The sequence below is a fragment of the Lutra lutra genome, chromosome 15, assembly GCF_902655055.1.
Source record: "Lutra lutra chromosome 15, mLutLut1.2, whole genome shotgun sequence".
In the NCBI taxonomy this organism is placed as follows: domain Eukaryota; kingdom Metazoa; phylum Chordata; class Mammalia; order Carnivora; family Mustelidae; genus Lutra; species Lutra lutra.
The window spans coordinates 33,180,329-33,199,083 of record NC_062292.1 but is presented as its reverse complement, the minus strand read 5'-3'; the positions used below and the strand labels follow the sequence as shown (position 1 = coordinate 33,199,083).

At 46.6% G+C, this 18,755-nt stretch overlaps 1 protein-coding gene across 3 annotated transcripts in view; it reads left to right on the top strand.

The window, feature by feature from the left end:
- HHAT (hedgehog acyltransferase) overlaps nucleotides 1-18,755 on the top strand; it is a 332,511-nt gene that overhangs the window by 172,629 nt on the left and 141,127 nt on the right. For all 3 annotated transcript variants that reach the window (XM_047705012.1, XM_047705011.1, XM_047705010.1), the window contains exon 9: nucleotides 5,598-5,633. In XM_047705012.1, coding sequence (XP_047560968.1) covers nucleotides 5,598-5,633 — 36 coding nt within the window. The remainder of the gene's footprint in view (nucleotides 1-5,597; nucleotides 5,634-18,755) is intronic.

The window sequence follows — 18,755 nt, the reverse complement described above, 5'->3', positions numbered from 1 at the left end:
TCGGGGTGGTAATAACTAAGCCTTTGGGGCTGCCATGGGACCCTCAGTGCAGGCCCAGTTGCGGGTGTGCTGACCGGTCATCAGAGCAGCTCCTGGGCAAGGGCGTGTTCAGACTTTGAGGTGGTTCCTGAAAGTTAACTACAGCAGGGACTTGGAAACCTGAGGCCAGGTGGACCCACTAAGGTCATCCATTCCAGCTTTCTATGCAGTGGTTCACTCCTCTAAATATTCTTATGACCCATGCTCAGACTCACCCTGTGATGGGAAGTTTACGGCCGTAGGTAGGACACTGTAGCTTTTCGGAAACTTCCTCTCCATGGAGCAAGCTGAAAGCTGCCTCCTGCTGCTGCTCCTAGGTGACATTTGGACAACAAAAACTTTTCTATCCCATCCACACATAAAAGACTTCCTATTTTTGATTTCTGGAAGGAACCAAGAATAACATATGCAAGGTCACTGTTTCTTATGTCTGTTAAGGAAATCCTGGCTTACCGAAAGCTGGTAGCTAGGAGAGATTATTTTCTCAGAAGGTGATAAGGATTGTGCTGCAGTTTGACAGGCATCATATTTCAGGAGAGAAGCCCCATTTCTAGCTGTGGGTATTTATTTTATATATTTACATATGGTACTTGGCGTATTAAATAACCACCTTGGGCATCTTCTGTGTGCAGTGTACTGTGCCAAGTGCCAGAGCAGACGGAGGCATCGGGGGTGTCCTGGTACAGCACACCACTCACACTTTGGTTCACGTAACAGATATTTACTGAGTATCTGCTTGGTGACTGGCTCTGGTTCTTGCCCTCTTGGACTTGGCAGTCCCTTGAGGGTTAGAACATTTGCTGTTCATCACACTGTATTGAACTTATCGTTGACTCTGGCATCTCTTTCCTAGGCTCCACTTTCCTTGAAGCAGGGTTTCTGTGTTGTGCATTACTGAATTCCCACTACCTGACACGTGGTAACTATTTGTTAGAAGAATCAGTGGCTGAACACGCAAAGTGAAAAAGCACAGACTTCGGCGTTTGGTACTCTGAGCCAGGTCCTGACTCAGCAGCTTACTAGCTATGTGATAGGGGATAAGGACATGGGGCTTTATAAAACAGGGATCTACTCTGGCATGTGGTGAAGATGAAAAGAGGTAATACCTAGAGGGCCTAGCCCAGTGCCTGGCATACAATTCTAAAATAAAAAAAGAAAGGCATATTCCCTTTTTACTGTAGTTCCTAAGGTGCCCTTTACATCTATACAGGAAAATTAAGTGAGAAGATACTCTAGACTATGTCTGTGTAAGACACAGCCCTATGTGAGGGGGTAACCCTGAGCCCTTTGGAAGGAGCCCACCTCCGCTTTCCCGTGGTAAAGAGAAAACCCCGTGTTTCACATGAGGCAGGCTGAAGAAGTTTTGGAGCTGGATGGTGGTGATGGTTGCATAGCAGTGTGAGGGTGCTTAATGCCCTTGAGCTGTACATGGAAGACATGGTTCAAGTGGAAGTTTTGTGTTATGTGGTTTTTGCCACAATAAATTCATTAAAAAGACCCCAAACCGTTGCCATGATTTACAGTTCTTCCAGCAGGTGAGCTGTTCTCCAAGTAAAGCCAGTCACAGAACATTGTCATCCCCTCACCAGGTGTTACTGTGGGGCCTCCAGAAGCAGCCAGGGCCTGGCTGAGCCTTTGGTTGCCTGGTGTGGAACTGTGAGATGCAAGGTGGTCCGCTATTTCACACATTATTTTCCCCTTCCATCCTTCCCTCACTTACTTGGCTCCATCCTGCACGAGTCTGTGAGCAAGTCTTTGTACTTGACCACAGAATCTGATCTGAGTCCATCCCTGTCTCTCTGCCCTCATTTCCAGTGTTTCCATCCTGGGGTGAGTCCTCATCACCTCTCAGCTAGACGGCCATGGCCCCCCGCCCCGCTTCTGTTCCCATCCTTTCTATTCAGGACACCCAGAGTGTTCTTTTTGATACATAAAGCATGCCACTGCCTCACCCCCTAAATGAATAAAATTTAAACAAATGAAAAAATACCGCTCCCCTGTTAAAGACCCATTAGTGCTTTCCATTGATGTTAACATGAAGTCCAAACTTCTTACGTACTGCCTTCTCAGATCTGGTCCCTGCCTCTCTTTCCTACCTGGGCTTGTCCCAGCCTTGCTGGCCTTCTTCCTGTCCTCCAGAGTGCCACATTTCTTCCCACCGCAGGGCTTTACCCAGTCATCCTGCTGCCTGGAACCCTCTCCCTCTGGTCTTTGCATAGCTCGTCCTTTCTGACCATATGGATCTCAACCCAGGTGTCACCTCCTCAGGACTCCCCTGAGCAGTCGTGTGGCCTGCTGCTCTGTCCTGTCACCTCATGTGCATTCTCTGCTCTCTGATGTTATCTCCTTTATGTAAGTGCTTTTCGGTTGTTCACCTCTCCCACCTGGGTTGTGAGTGCCATGAGAAGCAGGACCCTTGTTATGTTACTCCCCTGCATCCTCAGGGCTAGATAAGGGCCCAGCACTTTGAAGGCTCTGACAAAATATCAGTTGAGTGAATGAATGAATACCCACACAGATCAATTGATACAGCAAAGGAGTAAGATGTGGGGGAAGTTCCATTTTCTTCCCCTTACGTTTTTCCTGGTAAGTTTTCTGATGCTAATCCCCCTCCTTGACCTTCTCCATTCCACTGGTTTCCAAGTAACTGGTAACTCATTATAGTATCCCCCAACCTAAGTGTGCCTATCGCGGGATGCTTAAAGATGCTCATTGTCCTGGCCCCAAATTCCATCCACGGCCATTCACATTTGCACGAGAAGAAATGTTTTGAAACACCATGCATCATAATCCCTTACTTCTGTGTATTTAGGCCCTAAATTTTAGGGTACACGATGGCGACAGGTGAAGCTGGTATGTACTGGTCCTTCTTCCTGATATGCCAGTCTGAACCAGGGCAGGAGGATGCCTTCCCTGCCTGGTGGCCAGAGCCTGTTCCCATGTATGCCCCCCCCCACCCCCCAGTTCTCACATGCAGCTTCAAGGCTCTCGATGAGGCCGCCATGGAATAATTGGTCTTCCTGCTCTCCTGCCTGTTTCCTGAGCTCCGTGCCTGTCCCTCAGCTCTCCAGCTGTACCACCCTTTATGCCACTGCTCAGGTCTTGCCTGCATCCTGGATGAAGTGGCCTTTCTCTGTGGGCTACACAGTGAGACCTACTATTTCCTTTTTGTGTGGCTTCCCTCTCCTACTGAGATTTTGGGAATTGGGCTTCCATTAGAACAACTCTTCAAAGTTGGAGGGAAGGAGATTACTATTTATTGAGTACTCACGGGTTTACCAAGCACTGTGCTAAGCCCCGTATTTATGGTATTTCACCTGCTTTGCGTAACCTTCCATGAATAAGGATCTCCATTTTCCCATGGAGAAGCTGAAGCTCAGAGCCTGACATGATTCCACTTGCCTGGGGCAGGGCAGCCACGTGGGAAGAAGCAGGAATCAGGGCAGGTGGAAAGGGACCCATTCTTAAAAAGAACAGTCATTTTCAATTAGTAATAATGAGAGGCAGTGAGAGCCTGTGCTTTTAGTGGGAAGAGCAAGCAATTCATGGCTTTTAGGGCCCAGTTTGACTCCCACATTTGTCCTCTGCTAGCTGGGAGCACTGCAGGTTACTTAGCCCCTGAGCTTTCGTTCCTGCGCTGATGAGTGGAGAGGCCAGCAACCAGCCTCACTGGCAACGGCTTGTGTATTGTGACCGAACATAGTAGTTGCCACCTTCTAGATTCTAAATAATCCCTTCTGTGAGTAGTATTAGGTTTCTTATTACTCCCTCAGAGTCTTCTTTCCCTCTTTCCACCCACCATATTGTGGTTTTCTGTTTCTGTTTTATGCTATGATTCCTGCAACAGAATCTGATGCTTTCTGTGGCTGATGTCTTTGAAAAGGCTGAATAGGTTTTGGATGAGTAAAAGCAGCTGAAATCTTTGTTCTATTCTAAACATACTTGTAGCTCCCATATTGCAGATCCTGGCGAACTTGCAGTTGTTATCCGTCCTATGAATATTTATTTACGTGACCAAGGAATGTAACCTGTGTTTTGGTTGAGAGGAGGGATCATTTCTGTTTTTCCTTTTTTTTTTTTTTAAATCTGTTTTAAATATGATTGGAGGGAGAACTTAGCATCTCCTCAGGTCAGTGTAATAGCCACTGAAACAAATCAGCTAGCCCTGCAGGTACATCTCCCTTTAGAGCTCTTTTCCGAAGACTTATGAGTAAGTGGAATTTATGTGTCTTGCATTCCATTTTTCTTGAATCATGTGATGACTTCAAGTAAGTGATACAGTGAATGAGGTACTTATATTTTAGCTTTGTTGTTCTGTTCTCTTCTACTCTATGTCCATGACCTGTAAACAGATTCTGAGTACATAAAGGGAGCTTGCCATTTAGAGGTACCCAAAGGCATCCTATTGTAATGTCAGTAATTATCTACTCTATGTCAGGTGAGGTGAGGTGCCAGGCACGCTGGATGTTCCAGGGATGGGGGAGGGGTAAAGCTGGGAGCTAGGGACAGTCAGGGCCTTGGTGGTCAGACCCCAGTGTAGGGTGAATTTCTGTGTCTGTTGCTCATTGTCAGGACAGAATGAATATCAGGCTTTACTTGGGCAGATTGAACCTGGGAGGCCAGGCTGTTGGGTGGGAAACAATGACCACCATCTAGGTGTTAGGAGGAACGGTCATGCGTGGTGGGCAGCAGCATCATGGTTCCAGCCCCTTAGTCTTTTTACTCATAGCCAGACCAAAGGGGAGAGAAGGACACTGGCTAAGTGGTCAGAGGTTTAGGGGGAATAAATGAGCTAAATAGAGAAACTAAGGCAATGCCATTCATATGGACCAAGCCAGTTTGGTGGGGCAGAGGAAGCTGTCTCTGAAGGGTCCACCACTGCCCAGGAATTACTGGATGCCCAGTTTGAGGCTAAGCACAGTGGCCAGCTCACCAGCGTGTGCATGGAGTCCCTCTTCTCTCTTCCCTCCCAGGGCAGACCCAGCTATGGACAGGGTTGCTCTCTGGGAAAAAGCTCCAGGGACTATGGCTGGGAGGAACAGGGAAGGACAGAGCTGACTCTTTCCCACCTCTGTTCTTACCTTTGGCCAGCATGGTTTTGTACTTGTAAAACATTTCATTTATGCTGGAGTTAGGAAACATCTGAGATGGCTAGTGTTATAAAAGGGCTCACCTGTTGGCAAAATGTTGCACTCTGCCTTTACAGCCTTTTTTTCTAGAGAGAGAGACCATAGACTTGCGGAGACACTTTTGCTGCCGTAGAGCAGTGGTTTGGCCTCAGAATTGCCTGGAGGGCTTGTCAAATCTAATTGCTGGAACCCACCTCCAGAATTTCTGAATCAGTATGTTGAGGTAAGGGCCCGAGAATTTGCATTTCCAGCACAATCCCAGGTAATGCTGCTGTGGCCGCACTCCAGGGGTCATACTCTCAGAACCACTGTCAGAGAGTGATTGATTTATTCACCATGCTCTGAATGTAAATTATGTATTTTTGGTCAAGTCCACCATTGCTGTACATTTCTTTTACTGACCTACTTGTCTGTGTCTTTTTTGAACAGGTATTTTGATGTTGGACTGCATGATTTCTTAATCAGGTAAGCCCATAATTTTTATTCTAGATAAAATTCTAGATAATGGAAGACTGGGATGAAAATAAAATCCTTTTTAAATATCTTGACAAATAATGGCAAATTGTATACTTGTCAAAAGAACCAACCACTAACACTGTGGTTTTTTGGGCCTATAAGAATTTCACATGAAATTATCTTTTTCTAAAAGAACCAGAGGAAATTCTGTTTTAAGGGGTTCATATCTGAAGTGATAGTTTCCCGAAAGCTTGGACAAACTTACTCCAAGTGCTGGGCTGCTGGAAAGACATATAGACAATGAAGAGCACCATCTTGCTTCTATACATTAACCAACTGCTTAACCAGTTTTCCCTCCACTGAATTTATGCTTTTCAAGTTGAGTCTACTGTTTGTGTTATAGTCATGCAGCTCCAACCTTGTTCATAATTGGAAGAGATTACAGATGGCAGTTTATATCCTAGTCTATTGGTGATTTTTACCAGAGTTGGCTTGTGGGGCATATTAATTCTAAATAGCTATTAAATCAGAGGTTAAATGGAAATAAACCAGAATATTAACAGGGTTGGTGAAAATTTGCATGATATGTTTTTCTGCTATCAACTTTGCTGTATTTTCTAGATTTTTTTTGTATTGAGTATATATTATTTTAATAACTATGAAAAATGGCCATTAAAAAAACTCGTTAAAAACATGTGTGAGGGGGCACCTGGGTGCCTCAGTGGGTTAAGCCTCTGCTTTCAGCTCGGGTGATGATCTCAGCGTTCTGGGATTGAGCCCCGCATTGGGCTCTCTACTCAGCAGGAAGCCTGTTTCCCCCTCTCTCTGCCTGCTTCTCTGCCTACTTGTGATCTCTCTTTCTGTGTCAAATAAATAAATAAATAAAATCTTTAAAAAAAAATATGTGAGACGCAATAACGGTTGCTGAAGGACTGTAAGCTAGTGATTACAAGGAAACAGGATATTGTATAGAGTGATTTGCTTTCTCCAAGTATGAGACTTTAAAGGCCAATTCTAAGAGTCTGCTAATAAACCACCTGTAAATCACATGTGATTTCTAGCCAGGCGTTAGAGTGGTTCGGCCTGCACAGTGCATGACCAGCTTTCTGTTGGGAAGATGCTGTCTGAGGGGAAATGTACATCACTGGCATCACCTTTACTGAAACCCACAGCTTTTCCTCTGTGCTGCATCACCTACAGTGGTGTTCTAAGAAGGGCCATGCATTCCTGGACATTTCTCCAGGGCCTCATCCAAGGCTGTGCACGGAAATCTTGTTGGCCTTCTCTAGAACCAAGGAACATGGATTTTCCTGGCTCTCTCCAGGGTATCACACATACATGGTAGTGTGATACCCACTACTCTTGACCCATTAAGGGTAAATGCGTTTTAGCAGGAGGGATAAAAGACCAATGCTCACCAAAAAGGCAGACATGAGAATTCCATATCTAAACTGATGAGAGAAAGCTGGGTGGGGATACTTGAGTGGGTGGTTTGGATTTTTGAGTTAATGTACTTGCAGCAGATGCTACCCTGTACCTTCTGTGTTCTCTGTTAACTTTCTGGAGGGAAGGGAACATGTCTAAATTGCATTTGCCTGATTAACTTGTACAGAATCAACCTTCAACAAATATTTGTGGTTGGAGTGAACAAAATGAGGCAGAAAGGACAAAGAGGGCATGGATTAAGAAGAAGCTGTTAAGTCATTTATTCAACAAATAATGGTTAAGCCTATCATGTATCACTTACTTGAATATGTCTGGGGCACCACTGTGAGAAACGCAGGCATCTGATTTAAGGCTTTCCCTGAGCTTCTTACTAGCCAGTCTTGTTGTGTGAGGGACCTGAAGTTGGGGCGGGGGGAGGGATGGTCTACCTCTGAGACCCTTCCTCCCTTTCCTTCTTCTGGGCTCCGAACAAATCTCTTGTGTTGGGTGGGAAGGAAGGATAGGGGGCGGGTAAGGGCTTCTCATGTAACTGGTGCTGGGATCCCCTTGTCCTGGCAGGAGGCCCTTTTGGATGGGTACTGGTAACATGTTCTAACTGGTCACCTTCATCAGTGTTCTGTGAACCCAACAGAACTGGGGGTTAAGGCTTCTTTCTGCCCTGACATCTCTCTGCAGTTGTCCTTCTGTTTGCTCTGGTAGGGGCAGAGCAAATCAGTATGTGTGCTGTTGTATCCAGTTAGGGAATGAGTCTCTCCTCCTTGAGGGCATGCCCAGTCTCTGTGACAAGGTCTCTTCATACCCACCCCCCCCCATCTCACCCTGCCCGCACATGACAGCATTCTGCCCTAAGCCAAGACTCTGATGTGAAGACTCTGAGTTCCTTCCTCTACCCTCCTCCCAGTTTGGGATTTGGGGGCTGGAGATGTGGTGGGGAGGTGGTTGGAGGGAGCAGTCCTCCATCTTTTAGGGGTGGGGATATCATCCCTTTATTTACAGCTCCCTTGAGAAAAATGGGTCCTTTCTGCTCCTGGTTTGGGCGGTCTAGCCCGATGGGGACAGAGTGCTGTTTCTCATGAGCCCCTTAGTGAGAACTGTTACCCCAGCATGAGGGTCCCGAAGGTTGAAGCAGGTAGGGATACTGTGTGAGGGGCATGTGAAGGAATGGCAGCAACAACTCTTTCAAGAAGTCAAGCTGGGAAGGGAAGGAAAGAAAGGCCAGGCAGCTGGTAGAGAGGGTGGTTTGAGTGGGGATTTTTTTTTTCCTTTTTAATTGAAGGAATTTTTGTATTTAGCCACCAGAAGGTGTTAAGTGCCCTTTTCAACTTTGAGAAAGTGGCTTCAGTTGGGTGGAGAGAGGCAGACTGTGATTGCCCAGTTGCCCAGGCAGTGGGAAAGCAAAGCTGGTGGTGTTACCTTTGTTGCGCCAGAGAGTGCTGCCATGTTCCTGGGACTCTGTCCCTGGAAAGAACTGGAGAGGGTCAGAAGAGTGAGGCAATGCTTCCTATCCTGTATTGGCCAAGAGAAGAAAATATAGTCCCTTTCTTTAAGAGGAGGCATTGGTGAAATTAATTAACTACATTCATTGACTCCAACAAGCTCTTCACATGTACCCTAGGTCGTCAGACTGTTCTGAATACTTAGTGTTTGGCATGAGAGAAAGTGCAGCATGCCTGAAGTTAATCAGCTCCATCTTTTATGTTGATGGAAATAATGTTGACTTCTCCGGAATGACATGAATTTCCACAAAGCCAGGAGCCCTCTCTGTACTCCCAGCCTAGGCAACTGCCACGAGAGTCAGGCTTCCTTTTAAGTTGTTGGAGTATTTCACTGAGCTGTGGGGGCAGGAAGGAACTGTCAAGTTTGATGAAATGTGAGCATTTTTGGTGTTGGTGTTTTATTATGACTGTGGGGAAATTGAGTGACCTCAATCGCTCCAGATCTTACAGAAATCAAAGGAAAGACTTTCAGGAAACAGTAATCACAACTCACTTAAGAATAGCCTCAGACAAAGGGTCTTGGTTGGGGTCCTACCAATGAAAAAGGGAAGACGTGTCCAATCTGGGAAGAGAGATTATGGAAGAAAATAGCTCTGTTTCATTTTAAAGGATAGGGTAGCGTGTTTAAGTTTAGCTTGGGTTAGTTTTGGCAAGAAAGTCAAAATGCTTCGTGAGGGTTGGTTTGATTCTAGCCGACCAAGGTATTTTTCATTTGACCTGGAGTTGTAGGCAGCCCCGCCCCTCTGATGGAGGCACATGGTGATGCTCTGTACCTGCCCATCTGTCCTTCTCTGAGCTCCTCCCGTTGGCAAACAGTTTTAAGTGATACACGTTGTCGTCAACTTAAAAAGAAAACCTGGAGCCATCCCTCTTCTATGTTGTCTGGAAGATTGAATTTGTCTGTTTTCCTTTTATAATTTCTGTGTTGCCCTTATGCTCACACATTTAAAAATCGGAAAAATAGCACCTGTATTTCCATCTTCTTTTCTATATTATTTATACTTAGCCATATAATGCATTTCAAATAAGGATTTCTTTTTCTAAATAGCAAAATAAGTTTTTTTTATTATTTTTCATTTTTATTCTAAAGACCAGGTGTGAATGCATCGAAGCCACTAGTTTTGTCCTAAGGATGGTGTCTCGTCCTGTCATGACTAGCAGAAATGCAGAGTATGATGGCTTGCCATGGTATTTCTTAGGCACATAGAAAAGTTCACTGAGCCTCTGGCATGGCCCTAAAGCTACCTGAGAAGATCTCCAGAGTTGATAATGGTCATTAAAAGAGAAATTCCTTTCTCTAAGTAATCAGATGCTGCTTACAGAGTTCTGTTCAATACAGTGTAGATTCAGTCCTATGGAAACGCTAAAGTCTATATAAAACAGTATTTGCCCTTTTGAGGCAATTTGTTCTGGTGAGAGAGAAGGTAGAATGGGAGAACTGTCCCCTTCCTGTAATGCTTTTGTTCTGGAGGTGGATTCTAAGATTCCGCTGTGGTCTGGAGGGTCTTTGAGTTGCCAGAGGGCAGCGGATGACAGTCCTGTGTGGATTACTGGTTCACGGAATTCTGAAGTGAGCATGGAGTTTTTGGCTTTCCCTTGGTGACATCCTTCACCCGATCCATTCATGAAACTAGCCCGAGAGCAGAAGAGAAGGGTTGTTTGGGCTAAAAAATGTTGGTGTTTTGAGCTCCATGAATCACAGGATAGTTTTTAACCTCCTTTATTTTGAGTAGCGCAAAGTCTACCAGCACATTTGCAGGAGTTAATTGTAGCATTCGTGGTGTTGATAAAGAAGTCTGCTCACCATCATTTGAAATATGTCTTGGATTCTGTGATGTGTGAAATGTTCAAAAGAGTCTGCCTTGCATTTTTAAGAAGGCAAGTAGTCAAATGAAGGATTAATTTAGGCTAAAGGACTCCTCCTAAAAAAAAGGAAGAGAGCTGAGGATAAGCCTCCCTCTTTCCTGTGTCTCCTTAGGGTAGTTGATACCTGGTTAGGCTCTGAGCTGCTCTGGATGCAGGGAGGTTAAGGACAGGAGGGTGGGCATTTGGTCCTGGGAGTAAGAACCAGATGGTAATAGGAAGATAATTAGCATCTATACTCAGTCTAGCAGTTTAGAAACATATAAACACAACACACATATACATATTTTGTAGATAAATATAAAAGAACTATTATGTATATATTTCTAAACACACACACACACACACACACACACATACACACGATAACTCAGGGAGAATACCTGATTTGTTGCATAGGATTTTGGATTTTTAATTTTGCAAATGTAACATGGACATGAACTTTGTACAAGGAGATAATTTTTAAGTAGTGGTATGAAAAGCAAATGCATTGATTAAAAGCTGCTCCCACCTGAGGTGAGCTTAAACTCTGTGTCTTCCAGTCCTAATTATGCCCTGCCCATTGTCTCTGAGTGGCACCCGGAGGGGACAAGGGGCTCCTGGGGGCCACCGCGTCTCTTTGGTCCCCGCCTGCTGCAAACTCCTCTCCTCTGAGACCACTGCAGTAGCACAGTGTTCTTTTTAAACCTTCCTTTCATTCTGTGGTATATGAAAACCAGCAGCTAATGAGCTGTGCTGTGTTCCCGGAACAAAGTGTTTTATTTTTTTATTTTTTTTTTTTAAAGATTTTATTTATTTATTTGACAGAGAGAGATCACAAGTAGACAGAGAGGCAGGCAGAGAGAGAGAGGAGGAAGCAGGCTCCCTGCCGAGCAGAGAGCCCGATGCGGGACTCGATCCCAGGACCCTGAGATCATGACCTGAGCCGAAGGCAGCGGCTTAACCCACTGAGCCACCCAGGCGCCCCTAAAGTGTTTTAAATAAAAAGTGAAGAACATGTGAGTGAAGACAGCCAGATTCCAAAGCATGCCCCGCAGAGGCAGGGCAGGGTCCTGGAGAGAAGCTATCCTGCTTCCACAGGGCCGTCCTCCCCCCCCTTCTATGGGGGCTGTCCCCCCACCCCTTCCATGAGGCTGTCCCCTCTTTCGCAGTGCTGCCCTACTTCCATCGTTGTTCCTGTGCCCAGTTTCCAAATGCTCTTGAGTCTGCCTCCTCAACATCTTTCACATCACCCATTCCTTCCTGTTTATGGAGAAAGATTTTGCACTTCTGTCTGTAACTCGGGCTTCTTACCTCCTAGAGCTATAGTGAGGTGTGACTGTGTATGCCAATAGCTCAGCTCTGTGCCTGGAAACAGTGGGGACTCAGTGAGGGCCAGTTTGTCCCTCCCCCCTGTACCTCCCCACTGGAATCAGAGTAGCAGAGTTTGAGTCCTGGCCTCTCTCCTTCCACCTGTGGGACTTCAGGTAGCTCAGGACCCTTTCTGAGCTCTCCATTTCTCATCTGTAAGTTGGCTGTTTACCTGAGGCTTTCCCTCCCTACTCAGAGCAAGTCAGTGCTTCTCTTTGCTTCCATCAAAGACAGACCATACCCTCATGTCCCGGGCCCACTACAGTTGGTCTTCAGGCTAGCTTTCCACCTCATCTTGCCATATTCCTCCTTGTGCCACCACCAAATGGGAACAAATGTGGCTTTCTGTCCCTCCCCAAATCTCCTGGCTTCTTTCCTTGACTCATGTGTTCCCTGCGCCTGAATGTGCCTCATTCCTCCAAACCCACCTCCTGGCCCTCTCCAGTTCAGCTCAGTGCTGCCTCCTCCAAGCAGCCTTCCTCTTTCTCCCTCTACAGCACTACTTCTCAAGCTTCCTGGACCACGGGAATCTGCCGGGATGTTTTAGATGTATGCGGGCCAGGAATCAGTGCCATTACCATTCGCCCCAGGTGACCCTTGGAACCCATAGCTTTAAACAGAGTTCTTTTTGTGCATGCCCTACATTCTTCCTTGACAGTGAGCTCTTTGAGGGCAGGGTCTGGTTCATGTGTGTATTCCCCATAATAACCCACAATGTCTCATGCACAGAGGGTCCTTTGAGAGGCCCAAACTTCCTATTATAAATAAGTCCTGGGGATGTATTAAGTCACGTAATGACTCTAGCTAATAATACTGTATTGCAGATTTGAAAGTTGCTAAGAGAGTAGATTTTATTTTTTTTTTATTTTTTAAAGATTTTATTTATTTATTTGACAGAGAGAAATCACAAGTAGGCAGAGAGGCAGGCAGAGAGAGAGGAGGAAGCAGGCTCCCTGCCGAGCAGAAAGCCCGATGCGGGGCTTGAACCCAGGACCTGGGATCATGACCTGAGCCGAAGGCAGTGGCTTAACCCACTGAGCCACCCAGGCGCCCCAAGAGAGTAGATTTTAGAAGTTCTCATCACACATACACAAATTTGTAACCCTGTGAGGTGATGGCTGTTAACCAGACTTATAGTAGTGATCATTAACATACATGTGGATCAGATCTTTCATGTTATACACTGAAATTCAATATAATGTTTGTTAAAAGAAACACTGAGGGGCGCCTGGGTGGCTCAGTGGGTTAAGCCGCTGCCTTCGGCTCAGGTCATGATCTCAGGGTCCTGGGATCGAGTCCCACATCGGGCTCTCTGCTCGGCGAGAAGCCTGCTTCCCTCTCTCTCTCTCTCTCTGCCTGCCTCTCCGTCTACTTGTGCTCTCTCTCTGTCAAATAAATAAATAAAAATCTTAAAAAAAAATAAAATAAAAAATTAAAAAAAGAAACACTGAGGTGTATGAAAAGTTTGAAGAGTTATTTGAGCAAAAATTGAGCCAGTCAGGACAGTATGCAATCTAGCAAGAGAGAAAGAGCCCGAGGAGCTGTACAAAATGAAAGACTTGCATAGATGGGGGACCAGGAACAAGGAAGTTAAACCAGGCAAAAGAATGGGTTGGTTTTTGGCAGGGTCGCTTTGCTTATTTTATTTTGCTTTAGGGGATGGCGAGGGCCTATGGGGCACATAATCTAACTTGCTGATCGAGTGATTCCTGACTGACCAGTTTAAGACTCCATTTCTAGAAGGGCAGAAACGGCTGTTAAGTCTTTTGGTGAAATCTTGATGTGGGGCTTAGCATTAACAACTCCATTTGGGGCCCGTTTTCTTGTTTTTAATATGTTAAATGTCAGATATATGTCAATTTTTTTAAAAAAGTAATGCTTTCCCATAAAAAAAAAAAATAGGGTGCCTGGGTGGCTCAGTGGGTAAAAGCTTTTGCCTTGGGCTCGGGTCATAATCCCAGGGTCCTGGAATCAAGCCCCGCATCAGGCTCTTCGCTTGGCGGGGAGTCTGCTTTTCCTCTCTCTCTGCCTGCCTCTCTGCCTACTTGTGATCTCTGTCTGTTAAATAAATAAATAAAATCTTTAAAAAACAAAAAAAGAATAAAGCAACAGATTCAGAAAGTTCATTTCCTTCACAATATGGTTGAAGCCAGTGTCCCCAGTCTGAATAACCCAAGGACACAGAGTGTAGGAAGGAGGACGGACTGAGCATTTGGCACCATTAATTAAAAAAAAAAAAAAAATGTTTGAATGAATAAATTGTAACTCTCAAGCATGTAACAGGACTTAGTAGCCATGTCCTGATCTTTTCATGTAACCTTTTTATGCAACCAGCACTCTTCCAGGAGCTGGGAGAGAAGCAGCGAGAAGGTAGACAATGGTCTGCCCTCCGCTGGCTTGCATTGCAGTGGGTGGAGATAGAGGGTAGACAAGAACACAAGGTGGGGGTGTCTGGGTGGCTCAGTGGGTTAAAAGCCTCTGCCTTCTGCTCTGGTCATGATCCCAGGGTCCTGGGATGGAGCACCACATTGGGCTCTCTGCTCGGCGGGGAGTCTGCTTCCCTTCCTCTCTCTCTGCCTGCCTCTCTGCCTACTTGTGATCTCTGTCTGTCAAATAAATAAGTAATATCTAAAAAAAAAAAAAAAAAAAAAAAAAAAGAACACAAGTGGGCACAGGGATTCCCATGAGGTGATGGAGGGGCAAGGGCTGAGAGCCACTTGTGACAGCACGGGTAAGGTAGGAAGAGCCTCTGTGAGGCAGCTGGGGACACTGAGCTGAGATGTGAGTGTTAGGGTACGGAGTCGACCACCCCTCAATCAGACAGAGAACACTCTCGATAATGCAAGTCACACAGTGAGGTTTATTTCCAGCTGGCTGGGGTCCAAGTATCCGCCCGGCGCAGCGGGTTTCAACAAGGACCCCGAGCACTCAAAGCCGAGGGTTTATATAGCATTTTCAAGGCACTTCTTCATGGCTACATACATCTCTTGCGCCCCACTTTGACAGTTTAACTTTGTTTAACTTTTTTTTGCCACCCCGGCGTCACCCTGGCGGTTAAGTGAGATTTAGGTTTAGAAGAATTTTCACCTTAATTACATTTCCTTCTGCCTCAGCCTCCTGCAGTTTTATGTTGGGGAGGGCGACCTTTGGCCTCGAGGTACTGAGCCATTGAAAAGATGGCCTTTTTGTTGTAAATCACCAGGACATTTGCAAACCAAGGGAGATTCTGGTCTAGCAGGATTGTGATCTCTGCAAGTTAACTATTTGTTTTTCTTCAACATTTGGTCCCTGTGGCGCCATCACCTAACCGCCCTGGTGGTATACACAGTGTCAGCCTGTTAGGGACGCTCAGTAAAATGGCTTCCCGGCCTTCAGGATGGCCATTCTTACGCTAACCCACTCTTACAGTGCAAGGTGCGGCTTTTGCTTTGCCAAGATGGCTGTACTTATGTCAGGGCCAGACCCGAGGGGGGTACAGCCTTGTTTTTCTTGGCCTCCACACCTGGAGCTGGTTTCTGGGACTTGTTTTTAAGTCTCCTGGGGGAAGGGGAGCAGGGACAGTTTAAGGGTTAAACAACAGAATTATTGTTTAACATCAATGGAAGCCTCTGGCTAAAATAAAAATATAAAATAGGTCCTTACAGTGAGTGAGGAGGGGGAGGCGGTCAGAGCAAGGTCTTGGCTAGGCTGTTTCTGGGCAGGGGGGAGAAGAGCAAGCTCCAAGGCCCTGAGAGGAAGAGAAGCCACGTGAGGAATGGAAGGAAGGAAGCCGGGAGGCTGCAGGACCAGGGAGCACTGAGTCCAATGAGGTCTGGAGGCAGAGGCCACAGCCAGACGGTGAGAAGGATTGGGTTCCCTTTTAAATGTCATCAGAGCCATTGGAGGGTTTGATGGAGGGGAATACCATGATTTAATTTATATTTTTCAAAACTCACTGTGACAGGCTTAGCTGGGAAGTTAGTGAAATTGGGATTTCAGAACCTCCGCCATCACCATGCTTTGCCTCCACAGGCTGGAGTTCCGTGACCCAGGCCCATCCTTGCTCCTCAGGGAAGATTCTCTGATGACCAGCAGCTGTGAAGGCTGCTCTGTCGAGTAATAATAACAACCCTAAGCTATCTTTTAGTTTACCCGTTTGTGTTTGCTTATATATTACAAAAGGTGCGGTTGTGCATGTGGCCAGTAATTGAAGGCAACAGAACCATGGTGGAACATGGCTGTAGGCTGTCTCTAGAAGCATGGGCAGCTGGAGAGAGTGGGTCTGGAGCCAGGATCTTCACTCAGGAGGGAGGTCTGCAGCCTTCTCCCGGGAACAGGTCATCATCTTGTCTTGGGAGCTCCCTGCCAGCCCGGCCCCTCTCTCCTTCGCTGGTACTTTATCTTGGGCCCTCAGTGCTCCTGTTTTGGTGCTGCTGCCCTTGGATGTCAGCTGAGAGGCCTCCTACATTCCCAACACTGGCTTCCCCTCTGGGACAGCCTGGAGCAGACCCTATCCGGTTTGCTTATGAAAACTGTTGGCTGATGCATTGGTGTATTCTCTGCTTTGTTATAAAAAACTGAGCCCCCTTCCTAAGTTCCTTCATCACGGTCACTGTCCAAGACAGTTTTTCCTATTTATTCTCTAGACTGAAACCCTTGGAGTAGTTTGCAGTCCTTCACTTTCCTTTGTAGAATTTTGGGGTTGCAATGACCCTGAGCCACCCAGGTGCCCCTGGAGACATTATTTTAAAAATGTAAAAAGCTCTGAGCCAAGGCTGCTGTTGAGCAAGACAGGCTGTAAGTTCTGTGGTCTAAAGCTAGTGCTGATGGGTTATTGACAGGACATTTGTTAAGTAATGATGGTGGGGGGGCGCCTGCGTGGCTCAGTGGGTTAAGCCTCTGCCTTCGGCTCGGGTCATGATCTCAGGGTCCTGGGATCGAGCCCCACATCGGGCTTTCTGCTCGGCGGGGAGCCTGCTTCCCCCCTCTCTCTTCCTGCCTCTCTGCCTACTTGTGATCTCTGTCTGTCAAATAAATAAATAAAATCTTAAAAAAAAAAAAAGTAATGGTGGTAGCGCCTTTTTTGAAGATTCTTTTCCTGATTCCTGGGATCATTCTTGTAAGGACCTATTTTATATTTTTATATTTTAGCCAGAGGCTTCCATTGAGGTTAAACAATAACCTTGTTGTTTAACTCTTAAACTGTCTCTGCTCCCCTTCCCCCAGGGGACTTACTTAAAAACAAGTCCCGGAAATCAGCCTCAGGTAACAAAGCTCAAATACAAGGGTGGGTCAGGCCGGGTGGAGACATCTGATCAGTGGGGGGTTGCATACTGTCTCCTTAGCTACCAAGGAGTATGGGCCCCGCCCTTGGGGAGCCTTTTGAGCGCCAGTCCTAACCCAGGTGATAGGCTGGGTCAAATGTCTACTATAGGGTAAATTATAATTCAGTTGGTCACCTAGCATCACTGTGCAGCTTTCTCTGTGTGTTACAATTTCACTGGCCAGTGGCCAGGCCCAACCACATGGCCTTTGCCCTTAAAAGCTAGTCCATAGGGGCGCCTGGGTGGCTCAGTGGGTTAAGCCGCTGCCTTCGGCTCAGGTCATGATCTCAGGGTCCTGGGATCGAGCCCCGCATCAGGCTCTCTGCTCAGCGGGGAGCCTGCTTCCTCCTCTCTCTGCCTGCCTCTCTGCCTGCTTGTGATCTCTCTGTCAAATAAATAAATAAAATCTTTAAAAAAAAAAAAAGAAAAAAAAAAAGCTAGTCCATAAAGGAGAGCAGGGTCGCCCTCTCTGTAAGAGGCGCGGCGAGGCACGGCCCTGGCTGGTCAGTTTGATTCTTGATGCTTGGTGCGAAATAAAGCTTTGCTTGACCTTCGCTTTGTATCAGTCTCGCTCCTTTAATCACGGACCCATTATTGGAGCATAACAATTCTGCCCTGTGGGTCTTCCACACCAGGTAGAAGGCAGAAACTTGGTTTCCTTCACTGCGGCAAAGGTCTCGGATTCCGCCTCCCCTTGATGTTGACTCTGACGAGAACAGGTGTGTGCAGGTAGGACCGGAATGCCTTCTTCTGAGCCTGGCAGTGGTGACATCCAGCTCTGAGAGGCAGAGGTCCTGGCTCGGGGCCTGCACCTGGCACTGGTGATTGGGAGCCACTCCCCTGAGTCAAGTGGCGGCACAGTAGGGTCCCTGTTGTGGTAAGGAGTGGTGTGAAATTGTCAGCAGTTCCTGACTGCGTCGCCTCCAAGCCTGGATTTGAGACCCTCTCCCAGAGACTGTGCAAACTGCCCATCCTTCTCTAATCTACCCCTTTCGGAGTCAAATGAGTTAGAGCAGGTTCTGTTATTTGTAGCTACACCTGATGGAGTTCCTTATCCAGTGGTGTCTGGGATGTGTAGCGCCTCGGGTCCAGGGGTGGTGGTGGGCGTTTTGCCCGCGAGCCACCTCAGTTCCATACACACGGGAGCTAGCACTGCACCTGTTTCTGTGTCAGGGCAGAAGCAGCATGTGAAGGGGCTAGGACACTGGGTTGGATACAGAAGGCCATGGTCATCGTCTGCCTCCCTGCTCTCTGGCTTCATTGGCTTCATGCAAGTGTCTTCTGTTTGGACCTCAGTTTCTTTATTTGGGAAATGAGGGAATTATACCCGATTAACTGCAAGGTCCTTTCTAATCTCAACAGACTCCGATAAGCAGCTTTGGTGTGTTTAATATTAGAGGGTCACTTCTGTTGTCTGGATCTGCACTGACTACTATAGTAGCTACTGTTATGCCCGAGTTTTTGCATCTGAGAGACCACCAAGGAGACAAGCACCGATGCAATCACACGAGGGTCTATTTGACAAGCTTAAGCTTGGGCCCAAGTATACCCGACACAGCGGAGTAGGAACTTGGACCCCGAGCCAGATTATAGTCAGGGTTTTTAAAAGGCAGAGTAGGGGTAGACTCAGCAGTGGGTGAGAACAAAAGGGGGTTATGGATGATGTAAGTCTC